The 27,739-nt window shown below is 39.4% G+C and overlaps 1 protein-coding gene across 1 annotated transcript; it reads right to left on the bottom strand.

The window, feature by feature from the left end:
* On the bottom strand, window positions 1-27,552 carry MEMO1 (mediator of cell motility 1). The gene is made up of 9 exons (XM_064708791.1): window positions 27,317-27,552; window positions 15,291-15,372; window positions 13,150-13,218; window positions 11,161-11,273; window positions 9,752-9,863; window positions 8,691-8,833; window positions 7,489-7,565; window positions 2,005-2,109; window positions 1-701 (listed from the first exon to the last, which is right to left on the bottom strand). The coding sequence occupies exons 1-9, from the start codon at window positions 27,375-27,377 to the stop codon at window positions 570-572; spliced, it is 894 nt and encodes a 297-aa protein (XP_064564861.1). The 5' UTR covers window positions 27,378-27,552; the 3' UTR covers window positions 1-569.
* Between the last annotated feature and the right edge of the window lie 187 nt (window positions 27,553-27,739).

Genomic DNA, 27,739 nt, shown 5'->3' with positions numbered 1-27,739 from the left:
TTTTGGTTTGTGTAGCCCTTTATTAGCAACTAAAATAGAAGATATCTGTTGTACATCACGGGTAGTAACTGACTATACTGGAGTTTTATTATATTCTAATACAGAATCATTTATAAATGCGTTGTTTTCCTTTTTTTTTCTTTTATTAAAAAGCTTCCACCCCCTTTTCCCCCCTTTTTCCGTTTACAACTTGCAAAACTATTCTGAAAGCTGAGTATATGTGCACAGGTCTGCAAAGAGTGCAAATTTAGGATATGATAAATGCTTTACATGTTGTATTTTTAAGGACAGTCTACCACCATGCCTTCATAGCCATTATCTTTTCCAAAGAAAAAAAAACAACTCTCACAAAAAGCTCGGATACCAGTCTTCCTTCCATTGTCCTAAACAAGAAAGCATTTTTAAATGAGTTGAAACTAAGGAAGGACTACACCTACTAGAAAAGAACAGAGTTCTATTAGTTTGAGGTTTCAGTATACCCAAAGACCAGGGGCTGTATCTTTGTAAGGGCTAGGCTGGGACCCCGAATACAGAGTGTGTGCAGGTGCCATCCCTGAGCATTCAGCAGTTCAGTGGACCATAAGTGCTCCAGCTGCATAACTCACGGAGCTGTCTTGCCAGTTTCGACACTGGCTCGACTGAGCGTAATTCAAAAATGAAAAGCTCATATTCATTCCGTTCTTCTGGAGCTCGTTGATAGCCTGAGGAGAGAAAAAGAGCTGTTTAAAAAAAGGCATCAGTGAAATTACATTTCCTAGGTCTCAAAGGTCCTTGCACCATCTCTCACAAGCTCATTATCGAAGCACCTCCCGGTAGCTAGTGGATTTAGCCTATTTCTGTGCTGTTTCATTCACTGACGCTTCCCCACTGCACTGTGTACATCCGTGCAGTTCTCTAAAGCAACACTGAACCTTCCATGATACCTCTTTTAGAAACAATGCTTTCAGTACCATGGGGAATTCACACAGAAACACGAGCAACAGAAAAAAGCCTAACACTGTTAACACTTTCCAGATTCTATTTCTTCCATCAAGGAGAAAGGAGGTACAAAGATAATTTATTAAAGCATGACAATTGGCAAAAGTGAATGAACAGAACTTAGCTGTGATTCACTGCAAAACTAATAATTATCTGAGAGTAAGAGTTTGGTATATTTGCAGAGTTGTCATAGTACTGAACTTTGCTACATGCATCACTAGTATTGATAATGCTCATACAAACTTTTATGGACTCCACTTTAAAAGGTTCCTTTCTACGTTCTCCATTCAGACTACATTCCCAGTGAATTAAGTTTTCCCTATTAAAAAAAAAATAACATGCTTCCTGTTTCATTGAATTACAGTAAAAATACAGTGAGATTCACTCAAGCAATATGACAAACCTGCAGCACTCCACCAGTGCTATAAAGCAGCTGCAACCAAATTTAGACAACTAAGTTAAGCCAGGTTTATGTTTGCACTGCATCAGCAAAGCAGAATATGGTAACCAGAAAGTAATCTGAATTCTAACTGCTGTTAATTTGTGAGTTAATGGTGCTCTGCACTAAGCCTCTGTAAGTGTATCTCTCACTATATTTTCAAAACTCAAAACCACAGCCAGACATCACAAGGCACTCACAATAGCTAGCTAATAGCAATATAGAGAAAATAAATACACGTTCATAAGTACTAATTCAAAAAAGTACATATTTCTTCAGGGAGATGGATTTATTTGTTCATTTGTTGAGGGCCAAGAGAAAATGGATGATTGCATTTCATTGAACTTCAAAAGGAATGTGATATCTCATCTCCCTTAGGGAACTGAAAACCCTCAGCCCTTTTAAGAGCTTACATTTGTCTACACGCAAGACACGAAAATCAGAGACCAAATTGAGAACACTTAAAAAAATAAATTAATTCAAGCCTTGACATGTTAGAACTAAGGAATACTGCAGCAGTATTGTGTTTTACAAATGCAAGCATTTTCCCAGAAGTTGCAGTCTTGAATAAATCAACAGTTACTTACATTTAATAGCACTCCAATAGGATGTCTTCCACATATTGTATTATGGTATTTCTTCAAGTAATTGCTAAAAGATACAGGATCTAGCTGCTCTATAATGCTCATACCCTGAAAAAGAATTGATAGCAATAATTACATCACACATTCACAAGAAGGTGTTTATACATCATCCATCTGTTACAACAGAGCAGGAGGAAAATCCCTCTACTTTGTACCAAGGATATCAAAGGAATCTCAGCATGTGAGCTCTAGCTTGTAGTCATCTTGTTTCCATTCCTTGCCAAACTAGAAGTGCAGGAGCTGTTCCAGAGTTGTCATTAATCCACAGATCTGTGAAGTTCACATTAAAAAAGCTCTGAAGACTAGCTGATCCCCACCATCCAAGACTGCTTTACTTCCATAAGATTTGGTACAGCTATAACCAGACAAATTTACTAAAAGGGCAAAGCAGGAAGAAGCTGTGCCTCCATCTGTTCTCCCTGGTAACAAAGTTCAGGGCCAGGCACTTGTCTGGGACTTCCAGATATCCAAAAACCCTAGACAAAACAAACACTATCCATGTGCAATTCACGTGCTTAACAAGTGTGATATATCCTGGACACACCAGGCATGCAAGGCAGTTGATCTGGGCATGGCTTGGCCATTTGCTCAGAGCATAAAAACCAGATCCAGGAAATCTCTAAAGCACTATCAAGTTGGTGCACAACAAAAATGTAAGAACCAGGAGATGGTGCTTCACTCTCCAGGAGACAGTCACATGTATACACCCTTTCCTCCAAGGAGAGTGAGACCCATGATCTCATGGAGTCATGCTAAGAATACCAGCACACATGTGGAAAACAAAATCTTACACATATACAAACATCTGCATTCTTAAAAGCAAAAAGAATCCTACAACTCCAGATACAGTCTACTCTTATCCCATCCCATAAAGCAGATTAAACACCATGAAACTAGTATAGAAACAAGTCTAAATCACTTATTGTCTCAGTTTTATAATGGGTTTGCTCTTTTGCCTGTATTAGACTCCATCCTCATCTTTTTCTCCTTTCTCTGAAAATTATTCCCTTCACCAGGGAAATGAGCTCCAGACACTCACTAACTCAATAAAATACAGTTATGCTGCTCCTGTTGGTGAAACACTAAGTTCTTTCTTAGAGACTAGGAAAAAAAATATACTTTGCATGGGAATAACTCAGGGTTGATACCAGAAAAGGAGACAATTTCTTCTAAGATTCCTGCATTTGTCCCAGCTCTTTCCCCTACTTTTGGGTGATAAAAGGAGAAGCCACAATGCAGGAAGGAGTCAGTCTGAAGACTCCACCTCAAGAATTTTCCACAACACACTGCAAGGGCGTTGGCTGATCTGGCACATATCAGCTAATTATTCAGGCTGGATCCCAGCTTGCAATGGAGAAGCAGAAGATTCCCAGGAGAGCTGGGAGAATTACAAACAGCAACAATAACCACTACCCTTGTGTACTTCTAAACAGAAACAGACATATGATGAATTCATAAAGAAACACGTTTTGTGGACAAACAAAACCAAGCTAAGTTGGCCAATTGGTGGTAAGAACTCAGTTTTTCTGGAGTCACGGAGAGAGTGTTTGGAGCCCTGGCCAGTAATTTCAGCTGTTAATCACTCCAGATCTACAGAGCCTAAATAAGTGCCAAAAAATAATGGTAGCTATTCTCTAACTAACAGTCATTACATAGAAACCATTGCATTCCAAAGTTTCCAAAGAGTATCTCTCAACCATCCATTTCCTTGCAGATTGTACACGTCAATACACAGCTAAAGAGAGCAGAACTAAACTTGACTAAATACTCAAGTGAAACTAAAGATGTAGAAGGCACTTACTTAGATACTGAACAGCTCATGAGAATATATTTTACATGTTTGTAAAACCCTTTCATGACTTTCTAAAAACATGAAAATGGCTGCTCCATTGAGAGACTTGCTTTATAGCTGTAAATCACTGGAACATACTGGGCAGAGGCATTTGAGCATTTGTCTCAAATGAATGGACATGGATTTATGAGGATGCCAAGTAAGCTTATTTCAATGCACAGTTCAGCACTGCAAAACATTTACAGCTATGCAGCTCATCCCAGAAAATGCTAACAGAGTTCCATACATCAGAGACTGGAGAAAATCTATAGGGAATTGGTACAAACAGATGTCCTATAAGCATTAGGTTGTACTGAACTCTTCAAGCTTTTGAATTTAAAAGTCATTGTGGCAGAGGAACAAAGACTATCAACCTTGTTTCTCAGTCTAATATGGCATGGAGGAACAAAGGAAACATTTTTGCCAGGTTGTGTTTTACAAAAAGCAGAGGTATATGAAGATAATAATTTTCAGTATTTGAAACAACTCAGCTAGGCATGGCTTAGAACAGAGGTAAAACACAAAGCTCACATGGTACAAGTGTAAGCACAGTTTCACAGTTTATCACATGGTCATTATGGCATCAGGTAGAAATTGCATACCTCAGTTACCCACATACTGTTAATGGCATCTACAATATCCCAGCACAGTGCACTTAAACACAATTACAAAGTTACATTTTCAAATAATATCCCTTAATAGGATCAACTATCTACAAGCCTACAAAAAAACTTTAAAAAATAATAACCCCACATACATATCCCAAAATAAACAAACAAAAACTCAATCCAACAACCAATAGGCTCCTTTTATACTATATGCCAATAATGCTTTGTTTGGCTGATCATGTAAAGTCTGTTATCAGTTATTTCAGCTGTTTCTTCACATTTCAATATCTAAACTAATAGCACTCTAATGGAAGTGGAAACAAACTTGGTCTTAGTACTTAGTATCCAGCCCAACTATCTTTGCATGTGTGAGTCACTCAGCCTACATGACAAATAACCACCAGGAAAATCACTTTCGAGGCACAGAGAAGAGAACAGGGACTTGGGCATCCAGGCAGAGACTCAATCCCACATTATGCCCAGCCTAAGAAGCCTTCCCAGGCTGGAGCACTGTGGAAGGTCCTGGCTCACTGCAGCAGCACTGCAGAAGGCACCAGAATTCAGCAGGTCATTAGAAGTGCCTGAGAAGCCATGGGTACTGAGCATTTTCCTGGACCAAGTACTGGCTATTCTTGCACAGCACTTGTCAGTGCCTGCATTTTCCCCCATCAGCATTCAGGGCACCACAATCCTCACATTGACTCAACTGAGGCATAAAGTATCCCATACCAAATTTATGCTCCTATAAAATGAGCAATGTAGCAGTGAAGATTAAAGTCAGCATTTTCTGTCTAGTCAATCAAAAACAATTACTCTTCAACGTCTTACAAAATACTTCCCCCACTTATATGTAAAAAGATAGTGTGTTTCAAGTTATGGTATACAAACTATTGCACATCAGCTGCTCAGTTACAGCTCCAAATTTGAGGATTATCCCCTAAGGTACCCCTCTAACCACAAGACTATTTCCCTCCTTTTACCATTACATCACGAAGTAGGCTGTGGTGACAGTGGTCAGATCAACAATTACCATGGAGAAACTGATCTCTGCCCACCAATATTTACTACTCTGTATTTGCTTTATGCTGGAGCCTAATGGCTCTAAACTTCAATGTCCAAAGTATTCAGCAGTTTTTATGCACTAGGTGAGAAAATGCACCTATATGTAAGGTCCAGTCCAATTAAGGAAGAGGTCATCCTCCTCTCACAAAGGCATTTCTAAGGAAAATTGATTTCATCTTGCCCCAGAATACCTTCCTGCCTACAATGTGCTCAACTGACTGCTTTCCTAGTTAGGACCAATAAAATGAAGCCAGTTTTATCACAGTTTTGTCCCTATCTTAATGCTGTTTTGTCTGTGTAGAGGCCTACTGCTTACAACAGTGCAAGTTTGTTTAGTACGTCAAATCACATGAAAAAATCCAATACTTATCTCTAAGGAAATAAGAAGTAGCCAAGTGAGACATAAAATTGAACAAACTTCCAAAAACTGGAAAAATGTGACAGGGAGATCATTGTGATATTGCTAATAAGACATCTCTGAAAATCACCCAAAACAAAACCTCCTCCATACAGCATCTGAATATGGAGTCTTGTGGTCAGATATGGCATGATACAAACAAGAAAAAAATAACCTTAGTATGGCTGCTATACAGCACCATGTTCAGTTTTCCAGTTAAACTTCAGATTGAAAAAGTATTTTCATAGTTATTAAACAGTAGACATGATTTTCCATGTTACAAAAAATGTCACTTCAATTTAGCTGAATAACCACCAAAAGGAAGAGTTGGCAATGTATTCCCTAAGAGTAATTAAATGCCAAAGTCCAGTCTTTCTTCAAGCTTTCACCACAGAAATTAACAAGGGGAAACTAATGTTTGCTAATGCACCATAATCAGCTCTCCTGCAAAAACACTCAAAGCTACTGATGCTGGGATTCTGTAGAAAAACACTTTTCTTGATAGAGAAGCCTTTCAACTGACTACAAGAATTATTAAAAATGGGATAAACAGAATGAAGGCAAATTATTTACTGTTATTATTTCTGTTCCAGTGACGAATAGTAGCAAAACAAAGAGGTTAATTTGTATACAGAAGGCAAGAAAGTCTAGAGATGCCTCCAACAGATAGGATTTATTCCTTCAAGATAAGGAAAAAATTAACATCCCATGAATAAGAACAGCTCTCTGTTCTAACAGATTCTACAGAAGTTACATAAATGATGCAAACAGTTGTAAAACAAATTTTATGGTTACGTATTTCCAGAAGAATTACTTCTAATCTGTGCTTTAAGTATAGACTTGAACATTAAGTTGTTGAGGTTTTCTTATGTTAAAAAAAATCCTTGGCTCCTGTGACTGCAAAGAAAATGCAATATAATTGGCATTGGACCCTTATGGATTTAACATTCCTTTCAGCCTTTGGCCAAACCCCAAATGAAGCCTGTTGTATTGCTTTTCCCACCACCTACTACAGAGTAAGGGGCATGGGGAAGGCTACTCCCAAGGAAACAGTGGCTTTCATTTCCCTGACCAGTGCAATGCCCTACAGCCTTTCCTCTTCCAAATGGATGTTGCTGAAACCTTTGCATAATCACAATGCTGTTCCCATATGCAGGTATCACAGCAATCAAGCTGGAAGTACCACAATTTCCCATGCATAATTCTTATCGCTTTTCAAAAACAGAAGAGGGTATGTAGACAGAAATTACATTACATCAGGGCATTTTAGGTAGGTGAACATGCTTTTTTTTCTTCATTAATTATGCTTACTAATTTATACCCACAATATAATTGTGTGCAGTCAGCAAAATGAAGGATACCAGCTAAAACCAACAGCTAAATTCTTATTGTGGTAAACAAAGGAAAATTATACATTAAATAAAATAGCCAATCCATAATATCTTGTTAGAAAAATTTCTCAAGTGTTCAAAGAAATGGAATGTACAGGAGAAATTTGTTAGTTAGTTCCACCAAATCTGAAAACTTACCATTTTATCTAGGTGCTCAATGGATCTATAAATTTCTCCTTGGGATTCATCATAGTAACTGTAACGGAACCTCTGACCTTGAAACAAAAATCACGTATAAAATAAAAAAGGGAAAAATTGTAGCTAAACCACTCCCTAATACCTACTAAATAATTGAAAGTATAATACTTATAAAGTAGTAATCTTCATTTATTTTATACTTTTTAGCTCCATTGAGGAAATTCTAGGGCAATCATAAAGTAGCAGCCCAGAAGTAAAGTAAAAAAAATACATGATGGGTGGCTATATTCCTAAAGAGAAATCTACTATGCAGAACTGACACTGACGTATCACTCACTATTGCCTCTTATTGCCTTAGAATCTGAATTTGTAAATTAAGAAGTAAAGCAACATTTCATTTTGCTATCCCTCTTGACAAAGTCAGCCATGGATTCAGGCTACTTCTGCTTGCACAACAATACCCACAGTTAAAAGAAAAAATTCATCATTCAATGAGCAGTTCTACATGGGTCATTAGCCACAACAGGACCAGGTCATTCTTACATACACCTTGCACCTACTCCACTTCAAAGATGAGTGAAACATGCACTTATTTAAGCTGAGCAAAGATGACAATGGAAAAAAGGAAGAAGGTCTGTTGTGTCACATATCTTTCTGAAGCAGTCCCTTTTCCAGCTACTTTTACACTTCAAAGAAAAATAAAATTATAAAGCAGGGCAGAAGTCAAGGCTTCTGGAGTCTTTGTAGCTCTGTCGCCAAGATGAACTGGGGTAGCACTGGTGAATTGGAATAAATAATCCATCTGCTATCTCACCCAGCAGCAAAACATACAAAACTTATTTCTGTCAGAGGAATGTGGCCATGCCCAGTGAGTTTTTAGCTAATTCGTTTTGAAAGTTGTTTTGAGGTGCTTAAAAGAAGAGTAAAAAGAGCAAGCAACTTCAGACAATTATTTCATTGCAACAGTAGAGAGACATATATAAATCACCATTTATTTCCTCCACTACACTGAAAACACATTACCACATTAATATTTTTACCTGTTATTCCAGATTTTAAAGACTTTTTTAACTTTATGAAGGCATTTAAGTTGCAAAAATGAATTTACCAGAACTTCAAATGTTCAATGTTTAATAAAATACATTATTTGAAAATAGCTACAAAATATTCAATATACTCTTATAATGAGATATGGAACTTACCCCAATGGCAAAAGTCAGAAGAAACCACAAAGAGATTACTAGGATCAGCTAGGTATTTACTGAAGAGTTTTCCAAATTCCTGCTCTTTTGACTCACTCAGTGCTCCGACCAACACAGGAATAATAGTAAACTCATCCTTATGGCTTATAAGCAAAAGAAAAAAGGTTGTAATTCAAGTAACATCTGAAGATTTTTCAGGGCTTGCTAACTGAAACTGCAGAATGGTTTAAAAGGTTGCTATTATTTGAAGATAGCATTTTGCAAAGGTCATACTAGGATGTTGTTTTAGAACTTCAAAGTACTTCAATTTCAGAAAACATACACCCCCAAAACCATTATTTCTCTCTGCTGCAAAGTAAAAATACCAGACAAGCAAAAAGAAAAGACAGTGAAATCAGCAATGAAGTAAGATTTAAATTTTCCGTGTATAGATGCTGCATGTTGGGAATTCTCCAAAGTTAATGAAACTTATATGAAAATGCTCAACACAGTACCCAGGCATATACTGACACTCTAGGTAAAATTCAAAACACAATGGAAACTTAAACCAAACAAAAAGGGATGGGGCACATCTTAGGGAAGAAACCCCAATACAGATTGAAAATTTTTATTTAAAGAAAACATCTGAAACAGCAGCTATAAACATACGCCTGATTTCAAAATTAGTATTAAGGCTCCAAACAAACTTAAAATCCCACAGAAAACTATTTGAACTTCTTTCAGAGATGCCTTGAAAAGTGGGGGGAAAAATCAGCTACTGAAAAAAGTTCATGAAAGCACATCTAATATTAATTCTATTAAGCAAACCTGTTTATAAGAGCTGCTATAACTTCATTGTTTAGGTGTTTGTTTTGCTCACAGTTTCAATTACAGCAACTTATCCTAGTCTTTGACCCTCTCCTTACCAAAATTTTTATCAGGGGACAGGGAAGTATGAGCACTATATACACCATAAGGTCTTCTATGCCATAAAATGTATCATTATTTCCTACTGCACTTCACAGCAGCTCCAACATTTAATGCACAATGTTCATTGTTGCAGAAGTAATTAGCCCCAGTACCTTTCCATGGCTTTAGCAGTGTAAGGCAAATGCATTTCAATACTGTGCTCATCTTCGTCTGTCTGTAGGGACATGCGCTCAAACATTCCAGTCTTCCACAATTCTGCATAAACTGAAATGAATTAAACAGCAGGTATTAGTGCTTTTTTTTTGCTTATTTTTGAAAACGATTTCAAGTGCAAAAAGCAAGCTATAGAGTACCTTCATTACAACATAGCCACTATAAAAAATTACTTGCCTCCAAGGGCTGTCATCATGAACCACTTGTTTATTTAGAAACTCAGAAATAAAATTATGTTCAAGGCATTAAAACATAAACATAATTGATTCAGTTTACAAAATGTGTTTGTATATTGAAAAAGATTTTGATATGATACAAAATTTAATTCACAAATAAAACATTTGAAAACATACATGCATTTGCCCAGTCACTGAATTTTTATTTTCATAAACTGTCCATTAGATGTTAAAAAAAACTAATCAGATGAGCTATTGCTTGATTTGTTATTATTTAATTGAATTATTGACTGAATAATGAAACGTAGAAACAGCCACAACTGATTAAATAACCCACATTTTTAAGTTATCTTTTCTACTCTCAAATGTACTTGAGAGTATACAGAGTCATCTCCACATTCTGAAAATTCTCCACCGGATGATGAATTTGATGTAGGGCTGTGCCTCCTTCTCAACTCCATAAAGGAGCTCTACAGAAAGCACAACATTTCTTACCTAAGGAAATTCTGCAGGCACTATGTAGAAAGGCTGAATTAGCTTTTTGAATCACAGTTACAATGAAACACAGCACATCTGTGCTAATTAGCCTTTCTGAAAAAAGATACTGTATCACTTAGGTATACCTCAAAAAAAATACATAAAACCCAAAATATCAAATTAAACTTCATTTGCACTTAGTTCAAAAGACTGACATTTCATGGACTCACAGTTTCTAAGTTTTTAAGTGAGAAAGTCACATGCAATCCAAATAAAAGCAATTTTTTGTTTCTCTGTTATTCATTTATCAGGAATCAAACTCAAATCAACTAAAGAACCTTTATTTCCAGCCAGAACACTTAACAGGAGAATTGAAAAGATGTTCAGGGAGTTATTATTTGATGTAATACTTTTGTAGTTTTAAAACCCTGAAGCACACACTCAAAATTGAAAAGATAAGCAAAAATTTTGAATTCTTGCCAGAAGGAAGAGAAACACTATGGTTACGACATGACCGTGTCTGAAACAACCAGGCTCATTCAGAAGTTCATTTTTTGTTGCACTAAACCCAGATTTGCACTTGTACACCACTTAGGGCAATGAAGTGCCCAACAAGAAGAAAATCCCCAGCACTGCAGTACCACAGTCTATCATACCCAAGCCTCAGAGAAGTCCAAGCTCTGTCATGCACTTACTCTTTTGGTCAATTCGAAGGTCATACAGAGGTGTTCTGTAAATGTCCACACTGGAAAGTGCACATCGGGAGAGGGGCACGTGATGGGAAGGCCCAAGAATGAAAATTTTTCGGCTGCAACAATTAACAGAAGGCCACAATTTAGGCAACTGTAATTGTACAGCAACTCAGCTCAGAGTAACAAGTTTAACGGAAGCATACGAAGTAGTACTTTCTCATGGCTACAATAGTTTTTTACTCTGTTGTCAGGAAGACCCCACATCAATCCATGGCCCAATCTTGCTTGGTATGCCAGGCACTATCATGAGATCAGTTCAATTATGCTCTACCCTTAAATCTCTTAAGCAGGTTATCTATCAGTGGGCACTCATCAGCTAGAAATTTGTCGGACTTCATTCATTTGGAGGCTGAATGCTGTGTTACAGCCACTTAGAATGGATTTTTGAACTTTCTCCTTGAATCAACACAACCTTCAGCTACTCACCACCTTCAATAAATACAGGGTCAAATAACAACTATGAGTTTATCATCTACTCAGAGTTTTTCCACTTATTTACTTGATTAGCCTTACTTGGGTTTCATTAAATTAAATTTTAAGTCCTTCTCAAATGCTGGGTTTATGTTCTTACATGTTATGGTTTTTTTGCTGTTGCATCAACAACAAGAGACTTGGACCAGAACATTCATAGCTTTAGCTGATACTGCAACCTTTTACATGTCATCATGACATCATTATTTCATCAGGTCCTCAGTTCCTGGCTCTTGGTTAGATATTAAGCGTCTCCTGCCACAGGTCTTAAAAGAAAAAGGGAAGAAAAAATATAGGCAATTCAGCTTTTCATATCCAGGATTATATAGTCTTGTTTCTGGCACTGAATTAAAGGGGTGGGAGATATGTAAAGTTCTGAGGGTTTGGTTTTTTTTAACCCCTTACACAGGGAGTGCTATAACAAGGTACGCTAAAACGCAAACTTCCTGCAAAGCTAATAAAAAACAAATATTCAAATATGCAATTTAGCACTTCAGCTCAAAGATGAATTCTAAATATCCCATGCAGTAAAAAACAAATGATCCAGCAAGTTCAACCAACTCCTTATCAGGGAACAGCTTGTTCCAGAAATTTTACAGGAACTAGTTATCTGTCATACCATGAGCTATTTTCACATCATTTGCAATAGCTTAGAAAGAACTAAAACCATTGTCTTTGAAGAGTATTACAGCATGTTATCTTATGAACAACTGGTAAGCCTTATTTAGGATTGCAAAATGCATACTTGAGTAAATACTGGAGACATTTTAAATTTTTGTCATTAAAAAAAATGTTGCAGTCAGCAGAACATAAAAAATTGTATTCTTTTACCCAAAAATAACTGGATTCAAATTTTCAGAGGCAGACACAGACTACAACAGTATGTTGGTTGGGTATTTTTTTACTTTTTCTTTTTTTAAACTTCTTAGAAACAAAAGTCCATTTTAAATTATTGCCACAATTAACTTTCATAAATACACTGGTCACTTCCTCCACAGCAGAGAAGGATCCTGGCAGTATTCAGCCCATTATCCTACACTCAAAAAACCAATGTAGAATTATAGTGAAGTATTTTAATCGACTTAATAAAACAAAAAAACCCTCCCAACAGAAACAACAAAAAAGCCAACCCCAAAACAAAGGCAAAAAAAACCCAACAAAACCAGCTTGGGCTTTTATAAAAGCAGTGGAACATCAGTAATAAACTGAAAAGTCTTTAATCCTTCCCTTGTAAATAGTTAGTTACCAATTATTTTAACAATACTCCTTTTTTCCCCCTTTTGTAATGCGCAATTTTGAACATTTATGAAGTTAAAACAGAAGTGATGCGTAGAAGGCTAAAAAGAATACAAAATTAAAATGTAAGTACTTCAAGATGTAAGAATGTAACAAGAACATTCCACTTATCAGAGAATTGCAACCTCAGGGTCTTAGGCCTGTAAAGAAAGCTGTAATACTCACGTGATATTGGGATCCACTTGTTTGTAAGCATGGGCTGCACAAGATCCACAGTAGGTATATCCTGCATGGCTGCAAACCAAAGCACACAAAATGAGAGGATTAACATATTGTTTAACATCTTAAATATGTTGATATTCAGTGTTAAGCTCTCAGGATTTTTTTTTGTCCCCACTGAACTAGAAATTGTAAGAGTGATCCAAAACTCCTGAAAGAGCAGGAAGGTGCTGCTGCAGTATTGATCACACAAGACATGTATTTGTTGAAGAACTGGCAGTGACCATTTATTGATCAGTTAAAAAACTATCAGTGACCACTGAACAGTCAGGAAACCCCCAGATGACAGGACCTTCCCTTACCTGTGAAGGATACATGCACACTGCACAACTGCCTGTTATCAGAAGCTCATGATAACGCTAACAGTGCAGCCAGTGAACAAGGGAGTGGCAAACTGGCAAACTACTGGAGAAAGCTCCTCTAACTACACCCCAGTAAGTGAATATAATGACAGGAGAGGGGTCTTGGCAAAGAGAGAACTACATGTCACAGCAGATAAAGAGAGAATAAAAATGCTCTGTCATTGAAGAATAACTTGGCAACAGAACGAACAAGCACATGGAAAGGAGTGGAAGGCAGCATGCTATCTTTTACTGCAGGGAATAAGCTACATGCTTCACCATTTCCTATCTGTCTGGCATGGTCCTTCCTCAACCTCTGCTCCTGCGTGTGGTTCGAAACAATTTATAATTATTTTGACTAGTTGTTTCAAATATTGCCTTCAAATCTGAAGAACTATTCTCTTCAAGCCCATTAAAATGAGTGAAAATTCACATTACACTGCTAAAAGCATTAATTTCATAGAACATTCACTCCTAGAGTCCCAGGTAAAGGGGCAGAAAATGGCTCCTGGTCACTCAGCTGTATGCCCACAGCACAGCTTTGCACAATGACACAATGATGCAGGCTGCAAGCCCTGAGGTTTCCAGGATGCTTGAAGACACAAGTTCCCATTGACAGCACTGAAGGATTTTACACGTATTTATATGTATGTATGCTCAGATACATTTATATTCATCCACAGACTGATACCTGGAGCAAGTTACCTTCAAAATGACCCTGGGATTTCACTTCATCACTTGTCCCACTCATTCTAAAGAGCTCAGAAAGGTACTAACATACATGCTAAGGGGGGAAACACAAGACCAAAACTTCACAAATGGGCAAGCTATGTTACAATGTCAAAAGAGTCGGCAGAAACGTTCCCTCTGCTACAGGCTTCTTCCAGCTTCCACAAAAATATTAAGCATATCCCATTTCACAGTGGGTGGTAAAAAAAGGGCACAGTTAACATAAAAATGTGGTGAGATCACAGGAAGACCCCCAGCAATTCCGGAAAAAGAACCAAACTACATAATCTGCAGCTGAAAGGTCTCTTGACATTCCTGCAAGAAAGACTAAGGCAGATGTGGGACATTTCTTCTGCACACTCAATACTATTACGCAATATTTCAAACATTAGGACAATGCTATGTTAGCACAGGACAAGCATCATATTTAAGGTGCTTTTTCCAGTATTTCCTTCCACCTCATAATTATTTGGAATGACCAACATACTTTTGTCAATACACGTCTCAGCTATCTTCAAGAAATTGAATTCTCCCTAAATAGTTCAGATGATCCCTATTTTACCTGTGGACAAACATCTGGAACAAAACCAAACTAAAATTAAAAAAATAAACCATTTTGGAGAATTGAATAGTGTTTAATTGCTTTTTGCTTTTAAGCTCTGTTAAATTTTATTTAGGAGGTGTGAGGGATGCACCAGTTTTGCTTATTTTGTTCTGAGGTGGGTTTTTTTTTCTTTTATTGGAGGGGTTTTGTTTTTCTCATTAATATAACTCTGACCCATCTTACTGTGTCACAAACAAATATTATGTGTGCAGGCCATCAGCAAAGGCAAGCTAATCATACACCCAAATGTGCCCAGATTTCTGTCATTCTATGCTATATCCAAAACACTTATTTAGAAACCATACAGCCCTTCTTTCAGCTAAATACTAACTTTAGTAGTTTTCAAAATCACCAGAAAAAGAAGGAGCATTTAAACAAGTATTAGATATACTGAACTTCTGTTTCAAACTTACGGTGCAATAATGGCTCTTGCAGGTCTTTTTGTGGACTGTACTTGAGAAAGCCAACCTTCTAGCTGTGCATTCAGCTGGGGTCCTGTGAAGAGACATGGAAATACTGAAGTCATAAAAGAACATAATACATCTCAAAAATTTACAAATAAAGCTTGAAAGTCCGGCAGATTTAAAAGTTATCTTAAACATTCAAAGCTGGGTTTAAACCTAAAAACAAACAAACAGAAAAAACTATTCCCCCAAAATACCCAATGCAACAACAAAAAGAAACCCCAACTCTGTAATGTTGAAGGTTACCATAGAAAACCTGGTCTGGAAAGTTCATTTACTGCACATCCAAACACACACTTATTGTTTCCTGCTCTGTGAGGACTACTGAACACACCACTTCACCATTTGAGAGAATTTCAAAAGAATTGCTGACAGATGATTGTTTTCTCTCATAACTGGATTTGCAGAATTCAGAAGTAAAAAGTTATGATCTTGATCAAGAGAGCCCAATATGAGAAGATGACATAATACAAAGGCCTGACACTTGCATGATAGCCAATAACTATGATAATAAATCCTTTATTAAGCAAGTACATGAGCATAATACAAAACATTGTAACCTTGAAAATGTGCAAATGCACAGGAAAAAGCTAAAAATTACAAGACATTATGCTTATCCTAAGACCTTAACAACTTCTGGTCATTCAACATATACTACAAGTACATGATCACTTAATTGACACTAACTTGGATAAATGGCCAATCCAGAATTCAATTTTTTTTGAACTAAGTTCTGTACCTCAACAAGTAGCAAATATTCTTCATTCAATCACCTGACAGATGATAAAAAAGCCTTCTAGAAATACAACATTAAAAAACCAAACCAAACAAACCACATTTTGATTATTTCCCATCACAGGAAAACCTTCTGATGTTAAGCTATCCTTCAGGAAGCAAGTCTGGCAAATACAGTAAAACATTCTTTCTTATTAAAGAACATTAAACAATCTTTCAAGAAAAATTCATTCAGCTGCTATTGCTACAAGTAACATAGGATTAACAAAGAAAATAGATGCACTTTTTTCAGCTGATACTATGCTTTTGACAGAACGCTATGCCAGCAGAGTTTATCTGTAAAGTATGGTGCAGCAAGCTGCTTTTCTTCTTCCATGCACGTTGTAGATCTTTGTATCTTCCCCATGCAGGTGTTGAACTGCCAACTGCCAGTGGAAGTCAAAACCAAATTAAACCACCTGAAGCCATTCCACAGACACATTCCAAACAGCCCTGACAAGGGCTGACAGCTCTCCAAAGGGCTGACAAGAACCACAGAGAACGAGAGAAAAGGTGTCAACTTTTGCAGAATCCAATCAGTCCCTGACCAGGGATAGTCAAAAAACTTTCCCTAGAAAATGCAGATGTGAAGACTGGAGGTGTTGAAGCCATTAGTTTTTATACAGAACTTAAATGCATGTCTCCTTGAAAAAGGACAACTTCTGTAGTTGTGAAGAGCCCTACCTTCTTACATGAAGGAAGAGAACAAGTGCAGCACCATTTTCCTACATCTTCTATTACACCTTGAAAGCCTTAGTTACTGTCTGGAACTCTAAAAAGGTGAAAGAGTGACAGAGTAGCTGCTGTCACTCACATAATGTAGTGACTTTGTGAAATGATGAAATTGTTACAAAAATTCCACCACATACCAATTTTGTTCTGCTGCTTGTGTTGTTTGGAGAAATTACAAGCAGCTGACGTGCAATAGAGATAAGCATAATGACACGTTAGAAAATGGAGGCTATTGGGGAAGCCAAGTACAAATATTAGAAGGAGGGTGAAAATAGAGGGTCTCTATTTTCACCCTCCGTCTAAGATAATAGCAGACTAACAAAACAGTACACTTTTACAGTACTACCACTTTTATTTGTTACATACTTCAGTGAAGAAACAAATCACCTAAAAAATGTTTTTACTTCCTAATTCTCCCAAAATATGTAGAAAGATAAAATACTTTTTGAATGAAGCTCTTTAGGAGGACACTTTTTTCCCAACACTGACTACCCAGACTTAAATATTACTTTGTCCCACCTGACCTGTTCTCCTCAAAGAAGAGGGTCCATAGGCAACAAAACTGCAAAAGTGACAGAATTTAAGCCAAGGGGAACTCTTCCCCTGCAAGACACTGTGCTCAGCCCTCCTCCATCCCTTCTTTAGCAAGAGTTTTTTTTTTAAGGATGTGGTGAAGGCGATTTGCCCTTGGTTGAGATAAATCAGGTAACCTGCTGGACAGTTTAAAGTCAGAACACCTGGTAATATCCTAAAATCTCATGATTGGTCGAATCTGACTAAGATTTCCAATCTTACAGTGTGGAAGTGGAGTAAGATGCCCAGGTTTGCTTAGTCTGCTACTACAGACACCCACTCTAACAAAATAACATTTTCCTCCTAGAGGCAGTAAAATAACAGATCTGCAAGACCCAAGGGACAAAACTTTGTAAGTGTTTACTTAAGGACCAAGTAACACATCTGCTTTCAGATTTTTTCCCTCTAATGCTAAGTATAAGATGCCTGTTTAAATAATTAATTTTGACCTAATGTAAGCTTTCATTTCAACTTATATTTATCTGCACTATTTTAATAAAATATGCAATCAAATTTCTCTCTCCAGAGGACTAACAGAGAGAGAATGCAGAGTACAACATATCCATGACCTTTTAGCTAAAGAAAAGAAAGAAAAAAGGGGGAAAAAAAATCAAACAGCATTCGGGTGAACTCGGAAAAGTATAGCCTACCTGCAGCTTCTTATGCTTACAAATACTTCAGGGGGATACCCTAGAACTGTAATTTTCTTGTTACCAAATTAGCACCAACTTTTTCTTGAAGTGTTCAGAGAAGTTTTTCTCCCAATTTCTCAAACATGAGGATGCTTAAAGCTAAAGTCAAAATACTTGAATTTGTTATACAAAATATAAATAAACCCACACTATCACAGTAGCTGTGCTCTGCCATATGGAATTGTATTATAGTACATGAGTAACTTCCTCATAAAGCAGTTTTGTTCATATTTAAATGAAGCTTAACTGGAAAAACAGTCATCAAGACAATCCAGTGAATGTGTAGCTGACCAGCACGGGCAGTGAACAGCACTGCCACCCATGTATCCCCTTGCTGTTGTGGTTGGAAATAAAATAGGTCCTGGCTCCTTGAACCTCAGGTGGAAAGCTCATCTTGAGAAAGCTGGCAGGATGAGAGCAACAGGGATTTTAAGACTAACCCAGAGAGAAGGGCAGAAAACCTTAAGGATGCAATTTCTGGATGCAACAATCAGTATACTTTAGCATTAGTAGTGTAAGATCAGACCTTTCATTGATCAAAAGGTTAAGCAGCAAAATATGAGCTTCACTGAAGTATGTAACATTAGGATCTGCATTTCAATCCTGTGAAGTCAGGTATAAACACAGGTGTGTAACTAAAGATTTCTGACATTATCCGTGGATATTTCACATCCTGTTTTGTTTTGAAAACCAGTAGAAGTTATGCCAAGGTTTAAAATAATTGCAAGCACAGACCAAGTCTCCACTAGGCAAATTTAGGGAAACAGGGCAGCATTTATTCAATTATCTTGCCTAAAAGGACAGCTTATTTTAACAATAAACATTATCCCATCACAAAGCTCTAGAGTAAGTAAGAAAGAATCCTTCCACATTGTTTGCATGCCATTGTCACCCAGGGAATAGTAACACAAAGACATCTGGTAGTGACTCAGATAAGTTCATCACCCCAATTTACAGCTGTCATGGTCCAGACTCTATAGGTTAAGCCAAACCAGCACATTCTTTCCACAGCCAACCTCACCTTGTCGGTGAGGCTGAAGTGCTTATATGCCAAGTGTCAATACAATGTAATTGCATTTTTGCTCCTTTTCCTGCAGACAGCATTACACACACAAAACATACTTCTTCAGACTGACAGGGAAGACTCAGAGTTTGCTCTGAATCCTCAGTCTCAGTGAACACTTTTTTTTACTGGAAGAGCATAAACCTCAATCAAAATTTAGAGCAGTGCCAGGGAAAACTGCTCAGGTCCCCCTTGGCTGCAGGTGTACAGCACTAGCAGCAAGGCAAGTAATGCTGGAGCACAGTGACAGCAACACTGCAGTCCCCAGCATTGACATCCTTTACCTGTCCAAGAATGTCTCCTACCTAGAGGAGCCACCACCCCCTTCTTTGAGTCTTTCACTTTTTAACTACCTTTTCCCATTGATGAGAAAAGTCTACACCTTAAAAATCCTTCTAATAAATATTACAACATGTGTAGTAAGAAGTGAGTAAGCTTTTATTCCTGTAGTGTGTTAGAAAAATCAAAGTAATAGTGAAACCTTGGGGGCTGGCATACAATTAGGTTAGTAACTGGAACTAAGGGAACTCCTTTCTTCACAATTCTGAAGGTGAATCTGAAACACCAATTAAATTGTTAGGCAAACTGAAATCTGAAACGTGACAGAGGACTAACAGTTAAAATTGCAAAAAGTGTAAAGATTTTTCAAAAAACACAGACTGCACTTGGGGAAAAAAAAACCAAAACAACAAACCTGTTTCTCAATGCAACAAAAGTCATATCCTCGAATAAAGAATAAGTTTTAGCTATGCAAAGACTAGGATTTGTCAGGAATAGAAGGTGATCTCCAACAACTCATGTTAATGGGCACATTCTCCACTACTAGCATATACTCCCATCCAATATTGATAAAATGGCGAAATCAGACTATAGGCAACGCAGAAATTTACTAATGCAAACAAGAACCTGGGGGAAAATTAAGACACAAATAGAGATTACACCAATGCCACATTAATTCCTATTTATATACATTGTAAGATGGAACTAAAACTGCAAGTAGTGCTTGAACGGGGGAAAATAAAACTGAAGCCACAACAGAAACACTGAAACAGATATCAAAATCTGCTTTGGTGGCAGTTCTTACGTGTATGCCCCAGTTCTCCAGAACTCAACTAGTTACTGATTTTCCTTTACTGAAAGTTGGCAGAAATTAAAAAAAAAAAAAAAAATCAAACTATAACGCCACTCATTAAGAATATCAACCAACATGTACCTACCTAGCTTCCTTAAAAAACCTCAGTACCCATGTCATTCAGAGATCCAAACAAATGACATTCTGTTCCAAACCTCTTTAAATGATTTTAGCTCTAACACACACTAAATGTAAATGAGATCTGTGAAAGTGTGCACTAAGTGATACTTGCAGGCCTATTTTAATGATACCAGAACTACACCAAATATAAAACTCTCTCAATTCCAACAGTACAGTGAAAGTTGAATCTACATTCTTTCTTTTGAAGTATGTTGATTTTGACAGTATTTAAGTGATTCAGCTAGAAATAATAGCCTAGAAATTGTATTTCAAATTATTCCAGTACACTTTTTCAGTATACAATGCTAAATAATACAGTCTGCATATTAATGCTGGGTTCCATGTTTAATTCATAAAAGAGTCAGTAATGACACATCCAGTTTCCCCCTAAAAAGCCTAAAAAAAGATAAACGACCAAAGGGAGAGAGATATTACATTTGGTATTTAACATTGCAAAGCAAACACTTAATGAATTCGTAAGACACTATGATTAGTTGTTCACAGATTGCAAGGTAAGAACTTAAGTTAACAGCTGTATTTGTAATGCTTTAGCTAATGTCACAACATTAAGATTTCATGATCAGTACATTAATTATCCTGCTACTGCAGAAAGCTCCCTTCACTACAAGAGATCATAGAATTATTCAAGCTGGAAAAGACCTTTGAGATCATAGAGTTCAACCATAAGCCTAACACTGTCAAGCTCACCACTAAACCACATCTCATTTCAGTGACCCCCACACACTTTTTCCATGTTTTCCTGGATCCATTTGTCTATGACCATCTACCAACAACATGATGATTCACTACTTCTACATTACATTTATGAACGAACTGTGATGAATTATTCCAATTTTGGGGAGTATGCCAGGGTTCTTGGCATGCCACAGTAAACCACTTTTATAGACTCTTCTACGGCACAGAGAACATCTTTCTCAACCCCTCGTCTGCATTCCTAGTCTGAAGCACACAGAGTCACATGTGATTCCCTTCTGACCACTTCAGCTGCTGCAGAGACCCATATCCAGCACGCTACAGAGAAGAGATTCTGCCCTAAGTTAAGGTGGATGCAGCCACTCAGGGTCAGTGAACCCAGCAGCAGCATCTGCCCTCAGAAACTGTGGGCAGCAGGTCTGGGGAATGGATTACACACACTCAGCAACACCACAGCAAAGCAGGAACAGCTGTAACTCACTCACACTTTCTCTAATGCTGATGAGAAGTTCCAGCTCGTGCCAACAAGCATACAAATGCTGGATTACAGCACTGTTTGTTAAAATGAAGAGTCATACTCACATCACTCCTCAGGGCCCCCAAGCCCCAGAAGGCACAAATGAGAACAGTTTTGCTATCTCAGAATCACACTGCTACTGCACCTTGAAGTTGCCAACCCCACAGAGTAAGTGCGTTTTGACACCAGAAAAAACAGTATTTAGTAAAAACGCAGTAAAAAAGCCTTAATTCTGATCTTACTGGGGATTACAAAGGAATACAAGGGGTTGCAAATGTGAGAAAATAGTGGCCAACTTTGAGGGAAATGCAACTTCTGAAATGATCATTCATGGCACACAATTGCCTTTTCATTTATTTTCTGGTCTGCTGAAGTTCTTCAAAGCATTATACTTTCCTGCTGATCTACACACCATCATGCAGACTTCTGTCCAAAAGATGAGGTTGGAACGTTGCTGGCAGCACAACAGCCAGTTATTAGAGAGTTCTGGCATTTCTTGTCCAAACAAGTTAGGAGCTTAATCCTTCCAAACAGTAGCAACAAGATGTCAGTGCCTACCTCCTTTGGGGTTCTTTTGCTGACAAGCTAGGGCAGCAGAAACACAAGTGCACCATTAAGCTTGAAGTCTCCTCAAATATTTACTGGCCATTTACTTGGCTCATCATAAAAAAAAGAGCATTCGAGACAATAAGTGCAATGGTGTTTCAAGTCGACACAGCAATTACTCTGCCAACTCACATTTGCATTAATAAGCTTATGGAAATTAAGGTTCTCCTAGTTCAAACAAGTTGGCACAGGCTAACAGCACACCTCTGGCCACTATGGTTTGGTCAGGGAAAGCAGAGAAATAAGTCCTAACTAATACAACAACAAACTTGTTTTGCAGGGCAAGTTTCACATCATGGAGTATTGTTATTCTCATACACTCTCAATTTGATTTTTACTCCTGTGGCCTGGAAGAGCCTACTAAAACCCTTCATGTTTTACCTGTATCACCATGCCACTGACTGGGGAAAAGCTGAAACAAGAACTCTTATCACACACGTTAATAGGAGCAGCACAGTATTCAGTCAGCACTTCCAGGGGCCAGACAAGGGAGGCCAGCTGTGAGTCCATAAGCCATGTTCAGCACCATAATGTGATATCCCACTTGTCATGACAAGCAGCAGAGGAAACAAAAAGACACACATAGTTAATGTTTATTTCCATTTCAGAAGTGTAGGGATTGATTTCCCACAGCAATAACTGCCCAGCACCATGCTCAGGATAGCATGTCATTTCCATTGCATTTCATCAGCTCTTTTGTATCTAGGAATGTGTCTGCCAGCATTCAAAGCCACTGAAAATTATGCCATTTTTGTTTCAAGTTGTCCTTAATCTTCCTCTTCCACCTGCTGGTTAAGAATCAATTTCTCAAGACGTCTGGATACTAGGTGGTTGAATTAACACAGCAGGACTGGGACTTCCTTCCGAAAATAGATGTGAGTGTACTATTTTTCACCACACAAGAGTGATATTTTCTTTTTTTTAAACAATCTACATGACAGCAGTGCTGTGTGTTGTTTTTATTTACATTGTATGCTTTTAGCTAAATTTTACAAATGTTTTCAGTGGCCAGCATACACCAAGCTGCTAGACCACAAAAGCAATGGCATGTCATATACCATTAACTTTATTTAATAGCAGACATGCAGATCAAGCTCTGCAAGTAAAGAACAAGGTTGTTTAGACCAGTGACCTACTATCAGGGATGGGCACAGCACAGTTTCAGTCTGGAAGCTCAGTTGTAAAGCTTTCCATGCTCAGCGGTGCTGCTAAGCAGGAGGAGGAACAACTGACCAGACTTGACTGTTCTGTCTGCTGCCAATCAAATGCTCCAGAGGTACACACCTCAAGTTCATTAAGGTCCTGCATTGACTGATGTGGAATGAACATTACCTCTCCTCTAGAATTCTTGGTGTGGGGAAAGCGATCACAAACATTTTGGCTTGAACTGTCATACTGAACTCACCTACTGAAACTCCTTAAAGACCTTAAATTTTTAGATGTTTTTGTTTTCACAACAGCACACAATGAAGAACGCATGGGAAGTGAAATGCTACAATATCATGGTGAAGCTCATCTTCCACTTCTTGCCCCCTTCTCAGCTTTACTGAGTAGGAAGCAGTGAGCTTTCTCCCTGCGACCTAACTTTCCCTCTAATACAAAGTTGTTTACCAAGATGAAACATTCTAACATGTGAACACATCTGAATGTGCATAATTGCCCAGCCAGTCCCACCTGCTCTACAGCATTCATTAGCATCATACAAGTAGGTGGTGTATTCATACTAGAATGGAGTGCATGTTTATATTTTCCAAGGCAGAACCTAGAGCAGTGCACATCCCATGGCTGGAGAAAATGATGGAGCAATGGTCCGTTTTCAGCTGAAACAATTGTTGCCCCATGGAAATGAGCAGCTCTAAAGACAAGAAGTGGCATTTCTTCCAAACCCTCTTACACACATTGCATTGACCATCCATGAAGAGTAGCAGCTTCTTGGTTGTGGCTTCACTTGTGATATTGCTGCCATTCCTGGAGCACAGGAGACAGCCAACCTAGTTTAAGAATATCCTCTGACCTCCCCCCCCCCAAAAAAAAAAAAAAAAAATAAAATGGACTGCATTCTGTATCCATTGTCTTCCCCGTCAGCTGGCTTTGGTCCTTCTTTCCCAGAGCTAACTTCTACAGCCAGATTTTAGAGATTTTTTATTTTTAATAACAATGAGTGCTTCACTTTTGCAGTAAACCCCCTCCCAAGCACAGGATGCCATGCATCATCCTGGATGGTGTGTTGACATTTTAGCCCTAGGTACCAGGCACCTCAGGATAAACTACCACTTAAAAACCTTATCCTCACTCAACCCTTTTAAAAATGCTTTCAGAAAAGATTTTGAACATATCTGTAAAAAAATCACATTTCTCATTACCCTTTCAGATGGATCATCTTAACTACAGAGCAGGATGAGGGGCAGGGCACCCACTCACCCTGTGTAGTCAAACTCAGCTCTGTGGAAGGAGAGCAGTTTGGAGGAAAGGGGAAGCTCAAACGCTAACCAGTTTATACAAAACACAACAAATCGTTTCTGGGCCGAGACAGGAGCGCCAAGAACAGATGAGGTAGGAGGACTTGAAAAGACAATCCCCAGAGATCCATGGGAACACGCTGAAGAACTATCACAATTCAAACTAATCCCGGCCTCAGCTCCAGCCTTGAAGCTATGCAAGCTGAAAACACATGGTCAAATCCACTTTCTTCAAGCAGTACAATTGAGGAGACTACGTTAAAAGTTTGAGGTAGCAGCTGACATGTGAGTCTGGCCTGAAATACAGGAAGATTTTAAGTTATACCTACAATGAATGCACAGCCTTTTGGTCCCCATTTGTTTTCTCTTGAGTTTTGATGGACCTTCCTAAATGGCACACAAAATTATTTATTTATTATTTATTGCTTTCAAGCAATAAATAATAGGCAGTTCTTGTCTTGCTGAACAGGCACAATTCCTATTCTCACACACCCAGTGCAAACAGCAGAAGAGAGTTCTATAGCAAGACACAAAATACTCCTTGCTCATTTAAGGAAAAACATTTCCAAAATCCCCAGATTATGCAACATCAACCACTTACCCCCACCATACACACTGTAACAATTTAACTTGTCACAAGCACAGCTGTCATAATTCATTATTACAACATGATTCAGTTTGGGTTTTTTTTTCATGCAGTGTGTCTGGGCAACCATCCCACATCTCCTCATAAGCAACTGCCAGAGGGCTGCCCAAAAGCAATGGGAGTAACTTGCTTTTGGGTGTCCTACTACAAACAACTAGTACTGGCCAAACTAGTCACACACACAGTGTAGCCTAACTAAATCATGCACTGTATTTTCACTGAGAAGAAAACAGTCAAACACAGTATCCATGCCTCTTAAATTATTTTTAAAAAATTAAAATTCTTATTTCCTGGTATCCAGTAATAACCTGACAGGAAGTCCAATGCCAAGCAAACGACAAAATTTGTGTGCAAGGTTATGTAGCCATTCCATATCACAGATCAGTTTTCTGTCTTACTCATAAATGAAAATATAAATTGCAGGACCAATTTGATTACCATTAAGCTCTGATGTTTTGATGTCTTTGGTTAAATCTATGCCTATGACACGATTTTGTATATTTTCTGTAAATGGAGTACTATCTGTCTTTCTAGATCATCGGAAATAAACGTAGTTGCAAGCTGCACAAAGATTTGAGGCCAGTTTTGTCATGGACACAAGAATTATGTTTAGAATATTAAGCTCACAAGGAAAACAATCATCCTCTATTGTTGTCTCGAAAATGCCTACCCGACCATTTGAAGCCCAGCTACTTATCACACAATCCACCTCTTCCTGTGTTCCCCTCTTCTCTGTATTTCTTTCTTCCCTTTCATTTTTGCCTCATACCTCGTTCATCAATTTATGGAGGAGAGGGGAAACCACATCTATTTTAGCCAAGAGAAGTGTATGGCTTTTCACATCCATTTCTTCCTAGATGTTAATTTAGGATCCTGAATGCAACATTTCATTGTTTGGTTTGATTTATTTTCAACTGTACCCCCCCATCCCTCTGAACCGCTCATTACGACAGCCTCTCGTTCATCTAAGCTCGTTCACCTGCAGTTCTGTAATCATCTTTACTCCCGGGGCCAGTAAAAGAACATCCCTAACAAATCTTATTATCAGCTCTGAAGAGACAAACGTGCATCCTTTTCACAAAAGCGGTTCTGCCCCAAAACCGAACAAAACTTATCTCCAAGCACATGTGCTATCAAGCCATTATTACGTGTTCCTGCCCTTTTTTTGGCGTGGGCGAGGGGAGCGGTAGCTCGCCCTCCAATGCACCACGTTTTTCTTCTATTCTTCTTCTGCAAGTGCCACATGTTTAAATGGACAGAGCCACTCTGCACTATTGCTTAGTAACTTTTCACTCCTAAAGAAAGCGCCAGGGAAGGAAAAATAGAAGGTTTCCTTGGACTGAAAAAAGAGAAATAGATCTCCCTATTTTAATACCTCGACAAGAAGTAAAATAAAACTCCCTATTTTCACACCTTCCCCCCTGCCTTCTAACCCCAGACGGGCGGTATTTTCTCATGGAATTAACAAAACAAAACCAATAAACCCCAGGAGCGAATGGGAACACTGAAATCCGCCCGTTTGCTCTGACGGAGAGCAGCACTCGGTGCGAAGCCCAGCCCCGGGCAGGCTCCAGCGCCGCTGCCGTGACACCGGCGGAGCAGCGGCGAGGCGCGGCTGCCGGGCAGGGCGGGCACACGAGGCGCAGCCGGGGCCCCGATCCATCCCTGACGACGGCCAAACGCCGGGCTCCGCCGAGCGGCGCCGCTGCAGGCACCGGGGCGGCAGGAGAGGGGCAGCGGCGGCGGGCAGGTGCGTTTGGGGGCTCGGCGGCACAGCCGTGCCCAGCCCTGCCCGCTCCCCGCCGCCGCCGGGCCCGGCACCCCCAACCCCCGCCCGCCATGTGCCGGCGGGGGCGGAGCCGGCGGCCCCTCCCCGCGCCCGGTACCGGCGGCCCCAAAGTGCTGATTCAGCCCCCGCCGCCCGCTCCCCGCTCCCGGCGGCGGTACCTGAGGCCGTGTACCAGCTGCCGGCGTGGCTGGCCTCCCGGCAGAGCACCCGGTTGGACATCTTGGAGCCGGAGCCGCCTATGGTGTTCGGGGGGGGCGCTGGGGGACGGGCCCGCCCGCGGCGGCGGCGGCGGCGGCGGCGCTGCTCCCCCTCCTCCTCCCCCGGCACGGCCCGGGCCCCGCGGGCGGAGGCGGCGCTGCCGGGGCGGCGCGGGCCGGGGGCGCGGGGCCGGGCGGGGTCGCGGGGGGGGGACGCGGGGACAGAGCTCGAAGCCGCCGCCGCCAACTCCGCGCCGGCGGGTGGGGGGGCACGGAGAGAAGGAGGCCGCGGCCGCAGCTGGGTTTGGCCCCACTCGGCTCCCGTGGACTAAGGACCGCGCGGGCGCCGCGCCCCCATTGGGCACCAAAGCAAAAGCCTCACCG

Source organism: Zonotrichia leucophrys, chromosome 3 (assembly GCF_028769735.1).
Source record: "Zonotrichia leucophrys gambelii isolate GWCS_2022_RI chromosome 3, RI_Zleu_2.0, whole genome shotgun sequence".
Taxonomy (NCBI): Eukaryota; Metazoa; Chordata; class Aves; order Passeriformes; family Passerellidae; genus Zonotrichia; species Zonotrichia leucophrys.
Note: the sequence above shows the minus strand (reverse complement) of the source record. Positions and strands in the feature narration are given on the sequence as shown.

Coding starts and splice junctions, on each gene's coding strand:
- MEMO1 (XM_064708791.1), bottom strand. CDS start 27,377: ATGTCCAACCGGGTGCTCTGCCGGGAGGCCAGCCACGCCGGCAGCTGG. Junction 11,274..13,149: donor CAAGTGGATCCCAATATCAC/GTGAGTATTACA, acceptor TAATTGTTGCAG/CCGAAAAATTTTCATTCTTG. Junction 2,110..7,488: donor TTGAGCACCTAGATAAAATG/GTAAGTTTTCAG, acceptor ATTCTTTTTCAG/GGTATGAGCATTATAGAGCA.